Here is a 19,528-nt window from a genome sequence, read left to right as displayed (position 1 = left end):
CACCTGAATCCTCTACAAGACTCCTTCCCACAAAGTCTCTTTAGATATCTTCTGTATTTCACACTTCAAAAAAAGATTTGCATGTCATGAGTCAACATATACCACTGGCACAGAAAACAAATGCAGCCTATCCAATCATGTCTCATAGCTAGTTTACAAAGATACTACCATTAAAATGCTGCCATTCTTGACATCTTCATAAAGTCTCCTCTGTATCATTTTTAGAGCAATCACATCTTTACCATGATATGGTGGCTAGAACTGTTTGCAGGACTCTGATGACGTATACCTCCGACTTTTACATAATACTATTAACCATTATTGGCCAAGAGTGGAAGTTAAGTGCACTGTCTGTCCACGTCACCACATTATTTATATATCCTGCTGTCTTCAGGTTTGGCATTCATTCCAAGGTTACGCTATTTCTCTACACTTTTCAGAAACCTACCAATTATTGTGCATTTTCTTGCCTTATCTCACCTCCTCAACTGCATTACTTTCTCTGGACTGAACTTCATTTGCCATTTTCCTGGCCATTGAACCAGATACAAGTTTTCTTTTGCAAAATGTAACTAAAATAATAAAATATTTTTTCATAAATCCAATGCAATTTAGTTGCAATTACCAAGTGATTAAAGGTTATGGTCATATTTATTTTATATACTGTGTAAGTAGAATTCACCTTACCAAGTGACTGATCCGAAAGTACTCTTCTCAATGAGCTGATGGCAGTGAAAACTTGCAATGATAACTGCCAATTCTCCATCTTCCTAAACATTTTTAAAAAAAATTGTGGGGTGTGAAAAAGAGCACAATCTTTATCTTTAAACTCTGTTATCACAGACATCATCCTGCTACCACTGTTATCACACATGTTAATCAAATAAAATTCAAAATCATTTTGACGATCAAGCTTGTTGTTCTAAACTTTATGCTAGCTGCTGAACAGGCAAGGATTTGTAAATTCTTCTCTTGTTGATAAAATACTGCAATCACATTTCCAAGATTTAGGAATGTGGATATACCTCGTTTATGAACGACTTTGTGGAAATGTAAATTATTTTGACTGAGTGGGCTAGCTTGCTTTGTCATTCACGTAAACATCAAAGTGAACTGAATACACTAAAAAAAAAGTGAGCATCATAAACCAAAGTTTTTAAACCAAAGTTTAAAAAGATAAGATTGTGACTTCAAATTTTTCAGGTTATACAATTTAATTTAGTGTGTTAAGTACAACTGAGTTATGAGATTTAATTAAGAAAAAGTGCCTCTTACAATGAGAAGAAAACAATTATTTTTAAAAGCCCATCTGAATTCTCATCATTCTCAAATTTTAAACAATTTGGAAGCCAAATTATTTTCTATTTTAATTTGCAAATACTGTTTTGTTATTTCCAGATCAAGTTATCCTAAAGCTAATATGCTCACTATTCTTAGTTCACATAGTTCTTACTCCGGATCCTCCGCCATATTGGACTCAACCAGGACAACCAGTACCTACAACAAATCCGAAGTCTCCAGCAACAGACCTCCCTCCGGATCCTCCGCTATTCACCTGCACCTCCACACACATCATCTATTGCATCCGCTGCACCCGATTTGGCCTCCTCTATATTGGGGAGACAGGCCGCCTACTTGCGGAACGTTTCAGAGAACACCTCTGGGACACCCGGACCAACCAATCCAACCACCCCATAGCTCAACACTTCAACTCCCCCTCCCATTCCACCAAGGACATGCAGGTCCTTGGACTCCTCCATCGCCAGACCATAGCAACACGACGGTTGGAGGAAGAGCACCTCATCTTCCGCCTAGGAACCCTCCAACCACAAGAGATGAACTCAGATTCCTCCAGTTTCCTCATTTCCCCTCCCCCTACATTGTCTCAGTCAAATCCCTTGAACTAAGCACCGCCTTCCTAACCTGCAATCTTCTTCCTGACCTCTCCGCCCCCACCCCACTCCGGCTTATTACCCTCACCTTGACCTCCTTCCACCTATCGCATTTCTATTGCCCCTCCCCCAAGTCCCTCCTCCCTACCTTTTATCTTAGCCTGCTGGACACACTTTCCTCATTCCTGAAGGGCTCATGCCCAAAACGTTGATTCTCCTGTTCCTTGGATGCTGCCTGACCTGCTGCGCTTTTCTAGCAACACATTTTCAGTTCACATAGTTCTTAGCTTGGATTTCTATAGAAACACGTTGAAAGTAGCAACACAGCTGAATCCCACCAGAACAGAATAAAATTTGAGTTTTTTAAAATAATCTGGAATTAAAAAGCTAATAATGACTAAGAAACCACTGTTCATTGCTGTAAAAATCCCAATGTCCTTTAGGGAAGAAAAACTGCTGTCTTTATCCATTGTGGCCTTCATGTTATTTCAAGCTGGTAACGTGGTTGACTCTACTCCTGACTCCCAGCTACCTTCTCCCCCATCCCCACCCCCTACCACTTATCTCACCACCCCCTCAGCTCTCAGCCTCATTCCTGGAGGGTTTTTGCCCGAAACGTTGACTCTCCTACTCCTCAGATACTTGTTGTGCTTTTCCAGCACCACACTCCCTAGTCTAATCTCCAGCATCTGCAGTCCTCACTTTTGTCTACTTCTGTAATGGCCTTGCAAGCCACCCAGACCACGAGAAAGGAAAAATAAAATATGGAACCAGATGGACAACCTGGCCTCTATCAAAGCACTGAACAGGACAATGGCAAACTCAGTTCTGTCGAACTGTGGAGTCCAATTATTATCTGAAATCACAGAATCCTTACAGTGTGGAAACAGGCTATTTGGCCATCGAGTCCACATCAACCCTCCAAAGAGCATCCCATCCAGACCCACTCCCCCCACCCTATCCCTGTAACTCTGCATTTCCTAAGTCTAATCCACCTAGCCTGCATACTATAGGCAATTTAGCATAGCCAATCCTGCACATCTTTGGATGTGGCCACATGCAGAAAACTATTACAAATGCGAGTAGAATATGCAAACTCCACACAGATAGTTGCCAGAGGGTGGAATCGAATCCAGGTTCCTGGAGGCAGCTGTGTTGATCATGGAGGCTACAGCCAGTATCAGCAGGAGACCACTGCACCAGTCCTTGTATAGAAAACCTTATTGTCACATCGAGGATACACTGTTTGGCATTACTATGATGCTAGCAACTCAAGCCTGGGTATTCATGAGACACTGAGGGCCTAAACTGAGGTCCAAAACAACCTGAAAACTCTTGGCCTGGCATATCCCCTAATATAGGTAAAAACAATGACTGCAGATGCTGGAAACCAGATTCTGGATTAGTGGTGCTGGAAGAGCACAGCAGTTCAGGCAGCATCCAAATAGCTTCGAAATCGACGTTTCGGGCAAAAGCCCTTCATCAGGAATAAAGGCAGTGAGCTTGAAGCGTGGAGAGATAAACTAGAGGAGGGTGGGGGTGGGGAGAAAGTAGCATAGAGTACAATGGGTGAGTGGGGGAGGGGATGAAGGTGATAGGTCAAGGAAGAGAGGGTGGAGTGGATAGGTGGAAAAGAAGATAGGCAGGTAGGACAAGTCTGGGCAAGTCAAGGAAGTTTAGAACTAGGGTGAGGTGGGGGAAGGGGAAATGAGGAAACTGTTGAAGTCTACATTGATGCCCTGGGGTTGAAGTGCTCCGAGGCGGAAGATGAGGCGTTCTTCCTCCAGGCGTCTGGTGGTGAGGGAGCGGCGGTGTTCTCACCCTTAACAGTTTCTCCTTTGAATCCTCCCACTTCCTCCAAACCAAAGGGGTAGCCATGGGCACACGTATGGGCCCCAGCTATGCCTGTCTCTTTGTTGGCTACATAGAGCAGTTGATCTTCCGTAATCACACCGGCACCATTCCCCACCTCTTCCTCTGCTACATTGATGACTGCATTGGCACCACCTCGTGCTCCCGCGAGGAGGTTGAGCAATTCATCAACTTCACCAACACATTCCACCCTGACCTTAAATTTACCAGGACCATCTCCGACACCTCCCTCCCCTTCCTAGACCTCTCCATCTCCATTATGGACGACCGACTTGACACTGACATTTTTTACAAACCAACCGACTCCCACAGCTACCTGGATTACACCTCTTCCCACCCTACCTCTTGCAAAAATGCCATCCTGTATTCCCAATTCCTCCGCCTCCGTTGGATCTGTTCCCAGGAGGACCAGTTCCACCACAGAACACACCAGATGGCCTCCTTCTTTAGAGACCGCAATTTCCCTTCCCACATGGTTAAAGATGCCCTCCAATGCATCTCGTCCACATCCCGCACCTCCACCCTCAGACCCCACCCCTCCAACCGTAACAAGGACAGAATGCCCCTGGTGCTCACCTTCCACCCTACAAACCTTCACATAAACCAAATCATCCGCCGACATTTCCGCCACCTCCAAACAGACCCCACCACCAGGGATATATTTCCCTCCCCACCCCTTTCCGCCTTCCGCAAAGACCGTTCCCTCCGTGACTACCTGGTCAGGTCTACGCCCCCAAACAACCCACCCTCCAATCCTGGCACTTGCCCCTGCCACCGCAGGATCTGTAAAACCTGCGCCCACACCTCCTCCCTCACCTCTATCCAAGGCTCTAAAGGAGCCTTCCACATCCATCAAAGTTTTACCTGCACATCCACTAATATCATTTATTGTATCCGTTGCTCCCGATGCGGTCTCCTCTACATTGGGGAGACTGGGTGCCTCCTAGCAGAGCGCTTTAGGGAACATCTCCGGGACACCTGCACCAAATCAACCAAACCGCCCCGTGGCCCAACATTTCAACTCCCCCTCCCACTCTGCCGAGGACATGGAGGTCGTGGGCCTCCTTCACCACCGCTCCCTCACCACCAGACGCCTGGAGGAAGAACGCCTCATCTTCCGCCTCGGAACACTTCAACCCCAGGGCATCAATGTAGACTTCAACAGTTTCCTCATTTCCCCTTCCCCCACCTCACCCTAGTTCTAAACTTCCAGCTCAGTAACTGCCCCCTTGACCTGCCCAGACTTGTCCTACCTGCCTATCTTTCTTTTCCACCTATCCACTCCACCCTCTCTTCCTTGACCTATCACCTTCATCTCCTCCCCCACTCACCTATTGTACTCTATGCTACTCTCTCCCCACCCCCACCCTCCTCTAGCTTATCTCTCCACGCTTCAGGCTCACTACCTTTATTCCTGATGAAGGGCTTTTGCCCGAAACGTCGATTTCGAAGCTATTTGGATGCTGCCTGAACTGCTGTGCTCTTCCAGCACCACTAATCCAGATATCCCCTAATATACCCTAACTATGAAGACAGAGTATCAGCCCCGGTTCAATGGAGAATGCAAGAGGACATGACAGGATCAGCACCATACATACTGCAAATGAGGTGTCAACTTGGTGAAATTGCAATACAGAGCTTTTTACATGCCAAACAGCATAAGCAGCAAGTGATAGGGGGAAATCAATTCCACTGCCCACAGAAATGATCTAAACTCTGCAGTCCAACCACATTTAGTTGTACACAATGGTTGACCACCAAATACTTCACCGGAGGTGGCATATTCCCAGCTTTACTAATAAGGCAGCCCAGAATATCAGTGCAAAAGATATGGCTGAAGGTCTTACAACAATGATCCATCTCGTCCGCCTCCAGAGGTCCCAGCATCACAGATGGCAGACTTCAACTTATTCAATTCACTCACGTGATATTAAGAAACAGCTGAAGGCACCAGATACTGCAAAGGTTATAGACCTTGACAGCATTCTTGTAAGAGGCATTGAAGACTCATGCTGCAGAACTGCCGCATCCTTCGCTAAGCTGAACCAGTGGAGCTACCATTTGGCACTACATCAGCCAAAAATGTAGAAAATCGCCCACATGTATTCTGTGCAGTAAAAGCAGGAGAGCAGGCCACCCCAACAGGCTTTCTCAACCAGTGAAGAGATGGAAGAGATCACCAACAGTTCTAACTAGCAGCACTTGTTCAGCAATAATTCACTCACAACGCTCAGTTTGTATTCTGCCAGGTTCACTCAGCTCCTGATCTCATTACAGACTTGCTTCAAACAAGGGAAAAACAGATGAAATCAGGAGGCAAGAAGACAGTGACCATCGTCGACACCAAGGTAGTATTAAACTAAATCTGGCATCAGGGATCCCAAACGGAATCAGAGGGAAAACTCTGATACCATGAATTATGTTTGTTGAATATCTGCAGTTCAGATCCACGACATCACTGTAGAAATTCCACAGGATAATGTCCTAAGCCCAACCATAATCAGCTGCTTCATCAATAACCTTCCTCCCTTTAAAATCAAAATTTGGAATGTTCACTGATAATTGCACAATGCTCAGCACCATTCAGATCCATTCACAGTTTCTCAGATACTGAAGCACTCCATGCCCAAACGCAGCAACAGCTGGACAATAAACAAGCTTGGGCCATCAAGAGGCCAGTAACATTTCCACCACGTTGCCAGGCAACAACCGTCTCCAACAAGAGAGAATCTCACCAGCATAAAGGCAATTTTGGAGAATGCTCACCTGTTTGCAATAGCGCGATTTCAGCGGAGATTGGTTTGCACATTTTGTTCTGTGCATGAGCAGATGTGCATGGAGGAATCTCTGTGCCATTCTGCGCATGCTCTGGTGTCCACGCATAAACAATGTCGGTACCAGTCTTTATGCCATTCTGCACATGCACCAATGTCAACTGCCTATAGGGCAGCTTTCTGAGAGAGATACTGTATATAGAACAGCATTCTTACATTTTTTAAATGTATTGTGTTAAATCTCCTTTTGTTTGTTAATAAATATGATTTCAACCTTCATTCAGGCTGTCCTATACTTTGCGTTATACTTCTGGATGATTTTTGAGTGATCATGTGTAATTTTATTTGGTAGTCTGCCCTTAACCCCATTTTTCCCCATAGGCCACATTATTTCTATTAAGCAATTTTCTATTAAGTGAGGTTTCTCTGGAACACAATTCTGGTGTGATAGAGTACTACCTGTACTTTTGATACTCATTGATGTTGACAGCATGCAATTCCTCCATTTTCAACATCTTGGGGATTACCACTGACCAAAAACTGAATTGGATTAACTAAAAACAATTCTGCAGTTGTAAGAGCAGATCTGAGGCAAGGAATCCTGCAGGAACTAACACACCTCATGACTCCCAAGTACATTCACCATTTATATGCTAGGAGTGTGATGTAATATTCCCCATTTGCCTAAATGAGTGCAGCTTCAATAATATTTAAGAAGATTGACACGATCCAAGACAAAACAGCCCACTTCAATAGCACCACATCCACAAACATTCATTCTCTCTATCATTGATGCTCATTAGCATAGGTGTGTACTATCTACAAGACGCACTGCACAAGTTCCTTAGATCTCACCATCTAAACCCACAACCAACCAATGCAGTCTAAAAGGATTAGGGCACCAGATACATGGGAACAGCATGTTCTCCTCTAAGCCACTCGTCATTCAATCATCCATTCTTGAAAGTATATTGCCATTTCCTGAATTGTCATTGGGCCAAAAAACTGGAATTCCCTTCCTAATCAAATTGCAAGTCGACCTGCAGCACATGGATTACAGTAATTTAAGCAGGCAGTTCACCACCACCTTCTCAAGGACAATAGGGATGGGCAATAAAGTGCTAGCCCAAACAGCAACATCCACATCCCACAAATAAACTTTAAAAAATATAAATCAATGCAATATTTACAAACTGAGTTATTACTGTATCTTAAATAACTCAAGGTGAAAGATAGTTCTAAAAAGGTAAAATAAGATTAGTTTTGTTTATTTTTGAAAAGAATTATCCCTTATATAATGTAATATTTCAGAATCACAAAGGTAGGTACATTTCTCCAAAGACAATTTGCACAATATCAAGGTGCTACTTAACTACTCTCATTGGGATATTTCATCAAATGGCTGACACCTAAGGCATTCTAAACTGCCAGTTGGGTTTGATAGCAGAAATGTTTTAATAATTCCTCAAAACACCCCTGAAGTGGTCAAAATATTCATCGACACATAGGAAACCTTGGCTTGTTACTTACCTGATGACTGATGGGAACCTGCAAAGGCAAATTTAAGAATGTATGCAAACCTTGAAATAAATAACTTACATTAACCGTCAAGCACCAAGTCTCTGCTTCTGGCAGAGTGAATAGATCATTCTTCAGACTTACCAGTCATCTTAAAACTCAGAGAATCAGGAGGGACTGCCTAAACGCCAAATGTTTCTATCAGAGTATCGCTCTATTTCTATCATTTTAACCAATTACTCAGACACAAAGCAGAACTTGGTAGTTCTTTCCTTTCGGTGAGTTAAGATCCTAAAATAAATTGAAACTGTATAAACTCACTTGCCAACATCCCAACAACATGCCAGGGTATAAGCACTGCAGCTTGATGAGCTTGTCTCCACCTACATATGTACTCAATTTTTCCAGATTTGTCAGATCATACTCCGCAAATAGAGATCGCCGGCGAGGTCTTAAAAAGGAACTTGAAATTAGTAACAAGACATGAATCAGTTTCAACGATTGTTCAATTTTATTTATGATTTATCTTAGAAAATAAAGATTACGTTTAATTGGTTAAAAGGTCCAATGACTAACCAACAGATTCTCATGGTAATACCAGACTCCTTAGTTTTAAGGGAATTCCTGGCAGAATGTTTACCACATGTTTGAAGTTAAAAGCTAATGCAAATTGGTTGGAAAAAAAACCCCAAATTTTCAGGTTAACGAAAAAGTTTTTGAGGAATGTCATCTCAGAAAGATTTAAAAAACGAAAGCCAGAGCTGAGGACCATTTAGTGGTAGTCTTTATTACACCTTGCATTCTCATCTAGCATTGTATATTCAACAAACTCAGATACAATCACACTCTCAATCCAAGCTTTTAAAAAAGATTGCGAAACGCAAGGTCACAACACTGATCTTTGTTACAGACTGTCACTTGGAAGTGCTCCATTTATACCTATTCTATGCTTCCTGCCCAATAACCAACACTGTATATATTCTAATATATGATCCACGACTCTCAAGCCTTTATCTTGTGTACTAACCTTCTGTGTGAAACATTATGAAATGCCTTTTGGAAATCCAAGTACACTTCTCCTACTGGCTTTCCTTTCCCCATCTACTAGTTATAGCATCAAAAACATTAATACATTTGTCAAACAGGACCTCTATTTCATAAAATCACAGATTTGTTTTGTTTATACAATGCTCTAAGTGCATTGTTAAGTCTTCCTCATAATAGAATCAGACGAGATGTACAGCACGGAAACAGACCCTTCGGTCCAACTTGGCCATGCCAACCAGATATCCCAACCCAATCCACTCCCAGCTGCCAGCACCTGGCCCATATCCCTCCAAACCCTTCCTATTCATATACCCATCCAGATGCCTTTTAAATGTTGCAATGTACCAGCCGCCGCCACTTCCTCTGGCAGCTCATTCCATATAAGTATCAACCTCTGTGTGAAAAAGTTGCTCCTTAGGTTTCTTTTACATCTTTCCCCTCCTGCCCTAAACCTATGCCCTCTAATTCTGGACTCCCCCACCCCAAGGAAAAGACTTTGTCTACTTATCCTATTCATGGCCCTGATGATTTTATAAACCTCAAGAAGGTCATCCCTTCCATGCTCCATGGAAAACAGCCCCAGCCTTTTCAACCTCTCCCTATACCTCCAATTTTGGTGTCATCTGCAAACTTACTACCTGTATCTCTTATGCTCCCATCGAAATTATGTATATACATGAAGAAAAGTAGTGGACCCAGCACCAATCCTTGCAGCACTCCAGTGGTCACAGGCCTCCAGTCTGAAAAACAACCCTCCACCACCATTGTCTGTCTTCAACCTTTGAGCCAATTCTGTATCCAAATGTTGGTTCTCCCTGTATTCTGTGAGATCTAACCTTGCTAACCAGTCTCCCATGGGGAACCTTGTTGAATATCTTATTGAAATCCATATAGACCACATCTACCACTTTGCCCTCATCAATCCTCTTGGTTACTTCTTCAAAAAGCTCAATCAAGTTTGTGAGACATTATTTCCCATGCATAAAGCCATGTTGACTATCCATCATTAGTCCTTGCCTTTCCAAATATATGTACATCCTGTCCCTCAGGATTCCCTCCAACAACTTGCCCACTACCGACACTGATCTATAGTTCCCAGGCTTGTCCTTACCACCTTTATTAAACAGTACCACCATGTTAGTCAACCTCCAGTCTTCCGGCACCTCACCTGTGACTATTGATGACACAAATATCTCAGTAAGAGGTCCAGCAATCACTTCCTTAGTTTCCTACAGAGTTCTCAGAAACACTTGATCAGGTCCTGGGGATGTTTCCACTTTTATGCCTTTCTCCAGCACTTACTCCTCTGTAAAATGGACGTTTTTCAAAGTGTCACTATCTATTTCCCTACATTCTATACCTTCCATGTCCTTTTCCATAGTAAATACTGATGCAAAATACTCGTTTAGTATCTCCCCATCTCCTGCGGCTCCACACAAAGGTCGCCTTGCTGATCTTTGAAGGGCCCTATTATCTCCCTAGTTACTCTTTTGTCCTTAATGTATTTGTAAAATCCCTTTGGATTCTCCTTAACTCTATTTGCCAAAGCTATCTCAGGTCCCCTTTTTGGCTTCCTGGTTTCTCTCTAAAGTATACTCCTACTGCCTTTAAACTCTAAGGATTCACTTGATCTATTGCTGATGACCAATATCAGGTGTCAGCAAAACTTGCCTGTCATTCCACTTTTTAACCTCACTTTCCTTTCTTGAATAGTTATATTACATTTACTAATTTCCAATCTGCAGGGACATCCCAGAATCTAGACAATTTTAGAAAATCATCAATGCATCCACTATCCCTGCAGCTCTACCTTTTAAAGCCTAGGATGTTGGTCATTGATCCTGGGAAGTTGTTGGATTTCAAACAAGAAAATTTCTCCAAAATATTTTCTCTGTTGATACTATTTAACTTAAATTTACTCAGTGTTGTTAGCCCAGATGTTACCCTGTATTTCTGATATGCAACTTGCATTTTTTTCCATGAAGGCAAACACAAAATATTTGCTCAATGTCAATTGATTTTGACCCAGTGACAGTAAAGGAACAATTAAGTAACAAGTCAGAATTCTTGAGACTTGGAGGGGATGATGAGTCCAGTTCATTTGCTAGTCAATAGTAACCCCCAGCATATTATTAGGGATTCAGCAAACCTTTGGGCGGCACGGTGGCACAGTGGTTAGCACTGCTGCCTCACAGCGCCAGAGATCTGGGTTCAATTCCCGCCTCAGGCGACACTCTGTGTGGAGTTTGCACGTTCTCCCCGTGTCTGCGTGGGTTTCCTCCGGGTGGTCCGGTTTCCTCCCACACTCCAAAGATGTGCAGACAGATGAATTGGCCATGCTAAATTGCCCGTAGTGTAAGGTAAGGGGTGATGTAGGGGTATGGGTGGGTTGTGCTTCAGCGGGTGCGGTGTGGATTTGTTGGGCCGAAGGGCCTGTTTCCACACTAAGTAATCTAATCTAATCTAATCTAATGCTATTAAACATCCAAAGGATGTAGTGAGAGCCTTTATTGTTCAAGATGATCATCGAATTTGTTTAACATGAACAGTACTTGTCACTTATCAGCACAGCCTGGGTGGTGTCCAGGTATTGCTGTATACGGACAGAAACCCGTGGAATTTCAAACAGTGCTGAATATCAAGCAATCGTCAGGACACTACCCTGAGGAACTCTTGCAGTAAAGCACTGGGACGGAGATGACTGACCTTCAGCAATCCATTTGTCCATGTGGGTAGATGGGTTACCACTAGGAAAGGTAGAGGTTTAAGGCACGTCATGCAGGAGTCTCCTGTGGCTATTCCAATCTCAAACAATTATGCTCTTTTGTAAAATGCAGGGGGTGGATGGACTGTCAAAGGAATGTAGCACTGATAGCCAAGTTTCTGGTACTGAAATTGGCTCTACTGTAACTGCACATACGTCAGGTTCCAAGCAACTGATTGCGATAAGGGACTCTCTAGTTAGAGGCACAGGCAGACGTGTGTGTGACCGGCAATGAGACATCAGAATTGTGTGCTTTCTCCATGGTACCAGAGTCAAGGATTTCTCAAATAGGGTGCAGAATATTCTCAAATAGAAGAGAGACCAACAGGGACAATATAGGATGAGAAAAAGGATGAGGTTCTAAGGAGAGTATATAGGAAATTAGGCAGGAAGTTAAAGTGTAGGTACTCCTGGATTAGTAATACAGTAATATCTGGTTTATTCTGGATGTCACATGCTAGTTAAGGAGGAATTGGAAGATAGAGCAGATGAATGCATGGCTGACAAGCTGGTGGAGGGAGAAGGATACACATTTTTGGGTCATTGAAATCTCTTCTGGGGTAGAAGTGACCTGAATATGAAGGATGGGTTGCACCTGAATTAGAAGGGGACTGACGGAGAGATTTGCTAGAACTATATCAGAGGGGATTGAAACCTGGTGGTGTGGTGGTGGTAGTGGAGGAGACCCAGGGAGATACTGGGGAGAGGGATCAGTCTGAGGCTTGTGCAGTTGGGAAAAGCAGCAAGTCAAATATTTAAAGCAGGCAGGAGTGAAAAAGAAAACGAAGCAGAACTGATAAATTAAACTGCATTTAATTCAATGGAAGAGGGCTGACAGGTAAGACAGATGAATTCAAGACATGGTTTTGAATATGGAACTGGGATATCACAGCTACTACAGAGTTGTGGCTCAGGGCTGGGCAGGACTGGCAGCTTAATGGACCAGGGTATAGATGTTATAGGAAGGTTAGAAAAGGTGGGTGGGCAAGAGAAGACGGGGAGCGACATCTTTGATGAGAGATAAACAATACTGCTGTACTTAGGGAGGAATTTTCAGGAGTACATCCAGTGAAGATATTTGGTAGGACTGAGAAGTAACAAAGGGTCGATTGGCTTATTGGGATTGTACAATAGGCAGTGGGAAATTGAGAAGCAAATTTGTAAAAACAAAAGTCACAGTTATCTGTAAGATCAATAGGTGACAACGGTAGGGGATCTTAACTTTCCAAACATAGACTGGGACTGCTATAGTGTTAAGGGATCAGATGGAGAGGAATTAGGTGTGTACAAGAAAATGGTCCTTTCAATATGTGGATGTACTACTCAGGAACAGAACTTACCTAAGGCAGGGCAGGTGGCTGAGGTGTTAGTGGGGGAGCACTTTGGAACAAGTGAACATAATTCTGTTGGTTTTAAAATAGTTATGAAAAAGAACCCACCCTCCTCTCACTTATCTCTCCACCTGTATTCGTGATGAAGGGCTTTTGCCCGAAATGTCGATTTTACTGCTCCTCAGATGCTGCCTGAACTGCTGTGCTTTTCCAGTACCACTCTAACCTAGACTCTGGTTTCCAGCATCTGCAGTCATTGTTTTTTACCTACCTGACATAAAAGTTGCAGTTCTAAATTGGAGGAAGGCCAATTTTGACACCATTAAGCAAGAACTTTCAAAAGTTGACAGAGAATGGACAGTCACAGGTTAAGCGATGGCTGGAAAATAGGAATCCTTTGAAAATTAGATAACAAGAGTCTGGAGACAGTATGTCCCTGTTCGGATGAAGGGCAAGGCTGGTAGATGCAAGAAAGGCTAAATGACTAGAGATATTGAGGTTCTGGTCAAGAAAAAGGAGGGTATGTCAGTTAAAGACAACCGAGATCGAGTGAATCCCTACAGCAGTTTAAGGGCAGTAGGAGCATATTTAAGAGGGAAATGAGGAGAGCAATAAGGGGACAGGAGATAGCTTTGGCAAATAGGATTAAAGAGAATTCATGGGGTTTCGACAAATAAACTAAGGAGAGAATAGGTTCCTTCAATTATCAAACAGGCTATCTATGGGTGGAGCTGCAGATGGGGGACATACTAAAAAAGTGTTTTGTATCAGCCTTTACTACGGAGAAGGACATGAAAGTTCGAGACCTTGGGAAAATAAATAGCAATATCTTGAGAAGTGTACATAATAGAAAGAAGGTGGTAAAACTTATAAAAGGTGGATAAATTCCCAGGACCTATCAGGTGTATTTTAGAACTTTGTGGGAAGTCAGGGAAGTGACTGCTGGGCCCTTTGTTGAGATATTTGTATTATCAATAGCCATTATTTAAGAAAGGTGATAAGGAAAAGCTAAGGAACTATAAACCAGTGAGCCTAACATCAGTGGTGGGAAACCTGTTGTATGGGATTCTGAGGGAACAGGATTTACATGTATTTGGAAGGCAAGGACTGATTAGGGATAATAAACATGGTTTTGTGCCTGTATAATCGTCTCTCACTAACTTGATTGAGTTTTCTGAAGAAGTAGCGAAGAAGATTGAAGGCAGAGCGGTAGATGTTGTCTATATGGACATCAGTAAGGGGTTCGACAATGTTCTGTATAGTAAACTTGTTAATAAGTTTAGATCACATGGGATAGAGAGAGAACTAGCCATTTGAACTAACTCGAAGATAGGAGACAGAGGATGATGCTGGAGGGTTGCTTTTCAGATTGGAGGTCTGTGACCAGCGGTGCGCTCCAGAAGATATAAATAATTTGGATGTGAACATGGGAGGTATGGTTAGTAATTTTGCATATGACACCAACACTGGAGGTGTAGTGGATAGCAAAGAAGATTTTGCCTCAGAATGCAGTTTAATTTATCAGTTCTGCTTCGTTTTCTTTTTCGATCCTGCCTGCTTTAAATATTTGACTTGCTGCTTTTCCCAACTGCACAAGCCTCAAGCCTCCTCAGTATCTCCCTGGGTCTCCTCCACTACCACCACCACACCGCCAGGTTTCAATCCCCTCTGACATAGTTCTAGCGAATCTCTCCGTCAGTCCCGTTCTAATTCAGGTGCAACCCATCCTTCATATTCAGGCATGCCAGAAACCCACATATTTCACCTTGCCCATCACATTCACAATTTCCAAGTCAGGTGGCCCAGTACAGCCCACCACCATTTCCCCGCCAGCCCACACCCCCATCCCCACTTAGATTGATACAGCATGAAAACTGATCCCTTAATCCAATTTGGACATGCTGACCAAGTTTCCGAACTAGTCCCGACTTGCCTGCATTTGTCCAAACCCCAGTAAACGTTTCCTATTCATGTACTTATGTACCTAGCCAAATGTACTCAGGTACTATTCATGTACCTGTCCAAATATCAGTGTAATGTTTGTACTGTACCTGGATCTACCACTTCCTCTAGCAGTTCATTCCACATACAAACCAAACTCAGAAAATGTTGCCCGTCAGGTCCCTTTTAAATCTTTCTCCTCTCACTTAAAATTATGCCCCCTAGTTTTGAACTCCTCCACCCTAGGGAAAAGACCTTTGCTATTCATCTTTTCTATGCCCCTCATGATTTTATACACCTTCATAGGGTCATCCCTCAACCTCCTAGACTCCAGCAAAAAAAAAGTCTCAACTTATCCAGGCTCTCCTCATAACTCAAACCCTTCAGTTCCGGTAACATCCTTGTAACTCCTTTTTGCACCCTCGCTAATTTAGCAGTATCCTTCCCATAGCTGGGCAACCAGAACTGTATACAGTACTCCAAAAGTGGCCTCATCAATGTCTTATACAGCTGAAATATGACGTCCCAAGTCCCATATGTAATGATCTGAGCAATGAAGGAAAATATCCCAAACATCATATTTACCACTCTGTCTGTGATGCAATTTTCAATGAACTAAGTACCTGAAACTCGAGATCTCCCTGTTCTAGAACAGTCCTTCAGGGCCCTACCATTAAATGTACAAGTCCGGCCCTTGTTTGTGTTATCCAAATGCAAAACCTTGCATTTATCTAATTTTAAACTCTTCGACACATTGGCACAATTGATCAAGAACCCTTTGTAAACTTAGATATAAAAATATGGTGCATAGGCAACCATTTTTAATGAGTAGGCTCATGGGGACAGAATATTTCTCTATCTCTGCATCAAGGAGCCCGAGCAAAACTGGAATCAATGGGTAACGGGGCAAACACTCCAGTGGTTAGAGTCATACCTGACATCCTGACATAGGAAGATGGTTGTGGTTGTTGAAGGCCAGTTACCTCAGCTCTCGGGCATCTATGCAGGAGTTCCTCAGGATAGTGTCCTAGGCCCAACCATCTTCAGCTGCTTCATCAGGCCTTATCTCCATCTTAAAAGGTCAGAAGTAGATTGTTTGCCGACGATTGCACAATGTTCAGAACCATTCACGACTCCTGTGTGAAGCATCCCTTGTCCAAATGCAACAAAATGTGGACAATATCCAGAGTTGGGATTATAAGTGGCAAGTAACATTCACAATACACAAATGCCAGGCAAGACCATCACCAACAAGAGACAATCTAATCATTGCCCCTTGACATACAATGGTGTTACCATATTGAATTCCTTATTATTGATATCCTGGGAGTTATCATTGATCAGATACTTAACTGGACTCACCACATAAACATAATGGCTACAAGAGCAGGCCAGAGACAAGGAATACTGCAGTGAGTAATTCACCTCCTGACTCTTGAAAACCTGTCCATCATCTACAAGGCACAAGTCAGGAGTATGATGGAATACTCCCTACTTGCCGAGATGAGTACAGCCCCAACAACACTCAGAAGCTTGAAACCATCCAAGACAAAGCAGCCCTTGACTAGCACTGCATCCACAAGCACCACTCCCTCCACAACCTATGTTCAGTTGCAGCAATGTGTGCTACCAACATGCACTGCATAAATTCACCGAAGTTCCTCAGGCAGCACCTTCCAAACCCCATGAGCATTTTCATCTAGAAGGACAATGGCAACAGACATATGGGAACGCCATCATCTTCAAGTTCCCCACCAAGCCACTCACCATCCTGACTTGGAAATATATCGCAGTTCCTTCACTGTCACTGGTTCAAAATCCTGGAATCCCCTCACTAACAGCAGTGTGAGTCAACTCACAGCAGGTGAAATGCAGCGATTCAAGCAGCAGCTCACTATCACCTGTTCAAGGCTAACTAGGAATGGACAATAAATTCTGGCCATCCAGCGATGCTCACATTCTACAAAAATGAACAAATTAAAAAATACTCAACACAGGAACCATGCATTTCAAGAAGTTGGGTAGAAATCAAAAAAGAGACACTCAAAATTGCCTTGGAAATGCACTAATCATAACAACATGCAGATCTTAATGACCCAAATGTCTGAAAGAGAATTGAAGGCACAGATATCAAGGAGCAATTGTGTCAGTTTGTGAAGACAATGCTGCAAAAGTTTTATTCATCAGACTGGCAACTGCAGAAGATTTTTGACTTGCCCAATTAAAATTGGGTCAGCTTTGTCTGAGTGTGTTTCATTTTGTTCATGAGACAACTGCATTTTCACCAGTCAACAAAACACAAAACATGTCCAGTGAGCTCCGAGTAGGAATGGAGTTATGTGCCTATTTTTTGGGCCAAACATAGGCAAATGGGACTAGTTCTGTTAGGATATCTGTTAGGTTGTCATGGAGGAGTTTGACTAAAGGGTCAGTTTTGATGCTGTATGTCTAAGACTCATTGAACAAAAGGGTGGCTTGGAGTAAAATTAGCTTCATCCATACAGGACAAAGGTTATTCAATAAACTGTGATAGAAAATGCAGGAACAGATTCATAATCATGATATCCTTCTCAGAGAAAATGAAGAACGACAAATCATTATTGGCATATTAATTTCTGACCTCATTGCTATGAACTAGATCAAAATTAGGTTGCAAGAGAAGTTGCACACGCATATAATAACTATACTTTTTTTAGCAGGTTGATAGAGAAGGGTGGGGGAAGGATTACAATTAAAATATTAATCTAGCTTTCTTTCAGTTGAAAACTGCTCAATATGACCCTGCTGGTTTAACTAAAAATACATGATACTTTTATACCAACAAAGGGCAAAGCTGTTAGTGTGAACATCTCCCCTCTCCCTTCCTTCAACCTAATCAATTTAACAATACATAAAATGATTAAGTGCAATATTGAAAACAGTGCATTTCTAAATGGTTTTCTGGGCAGAGTATGGCTTTCTCATGGATATTATGTTCTTACCCAATATAAAGAGACTGGATATCATCAAACAAAAAAGCACACATAACCACAAGATACAATCATTTCCTTTTCTGGAAGATTAAGTTATTATACAATTTTTTCACAGAAGACCTGCAGCATAGCATATCCCAACTTTCCAGTGCTCGCCGGATACTGAGAACTAATTCAGAGTCAAAGTCAATATGCAAACAAATTTAAAACTTAGAAGTTTTGCCTTTATGCAGGTGTCTTGGAGCAGGTTTCTGATTAGGGAGCAAATGCAAATCTTAAAAATACACAGGACCAAGTAATGAATATGTTTCTAAAATCCCTTCGGAAATTCAATTATGAGGCAGAGAAAAGTAACTCTTAACTAGATTTGAAAGAGTCCGCCAAGAGCTATTCTACCGATCTTGGCAGGTTTCTTCTCACATTTGTTGAGGATAGATTCATAGTGAGAGAAGCTGTCTGAGATTTTAGCAGTGAAAAGTAAGTGGTGAGGAAGGCTTCTTTGGGTCAGAACTATGTAAGATGGCGAAGCAAGGCTGGCAATCTTAGGACGGAGGTGTGCAGGGAGCAATCCCGGAAGATGAATGGGTGACAGGGGAAGCAACACTTATGCAGGAGCCTGTAATCAGTTTTAAAACATTCAATAAATGCTCAATTAACTGGGATCTATGAAGATTGAAAATCGTTAAGGCAATGAATGCGAAATCTCTAGTTTAAGACTGCAGAAGTTCAGGAATGAGTACAAATGGAAGGATAGAATGGATACTGCCATATTGAACATTCGGATTAAATAACACAGAACAGTTTTACTTTTTTTCAAAATTACTTATACCAGTAATTGTTAAAGTAAACTAAACAATAACAGAATGAATGCATTTTCATTTTGCTTTATCTGACCTTAGATCATTTGAAAGTCTTTTTACAATGAAATTTTTGGAAGTATTGTCACTATTATAATTAATTAAATCTTAGAAGTCAAGTGATCGATTAATTTAAGACAGTTTATGCGGCTTATCCAAAAATTAGAACTCGATCATTATGCAGTGAAATTAGGAAACTCTTAGACACATTGGTGAATAAATGAAATTCTCTCCTGCCAAAAGCAATTCATTCTAGTTCAAAATTAACATTTCATTAAATATCAAATGTGAATTGGAGATTGAAAAAGTGCCTATTTGAAATTTTCAGCATTATGATATGCAATGAAATGGTGGCCTCAATCAGTCAAGGCAAATTTATTCAGCTATTTGTTTTAAAATATTTGTTTTGTGATAAGGTATCCAGGAAATTAATATTCCCCCTGCATTGCTCCATCAAATTGAGAGCACAATGACAATTCAGGATATCATAAATTCTTCCAATTCTGCTTTCTGGCAAGTCTGATTATGGACTGCATTAATTGAGAACAAGAAAAGGAACT

General features: G+C 42.2%; 1 protein-coding gene across 4 annotated transcripts in view; it reads right to left on the bottom strand.

The window, feature by feature from the left end:
- Positions 1-19,528, bottom strand: part of fbxo15 (F-box protein 15) — a 65,658-nt gene that overhangs the window by 13,994 nt on the left and 32,136 nt on the right. For 3 of the 4 annotated variants that reach the window (XM_072570648.1, XM_072570650.1, XM_072570649.1), the window contains 2 exons: positions 8,378-8,507; positions 688-770 (listed from right to left, as the gene is read on the bottom strand). The exons of the other annotated variant lie outside the window; for it this stretch is intronic. In XM_072570648.1, coding sequence (XP_072426749.1) covers positions 688-770; positions 8,378-8,507 — 213 coding nt within the window. The remainder of the gene's footprint in view (positions 1-687; positions 771-8,377; positions 8,508-19,528) is intronic. 4 annotated transcript variants of the gene reach the window in all.

Source organism: Chiloscyllium punctatum, chromosome 5, assembly GCF_047496795.1.
Source record: "Chiloscyllium punctatum isolate Juve2018m chromosome 5, sChiPun1.3, whole genome shotgun sequence".
Lineage (NCBI taxonomy): Eukaryota > Metazoa > Chordata > Chondrichthyes > Orectolobiformes > Hemiscylliidae > Chiloscyllium > Chiloscyllium punctatum.
The sequence above is the reverse complement of the archived record's forward strand: the minus strand, read 5'-3'. Positions and strand labels throughout refer to the sequence as shown.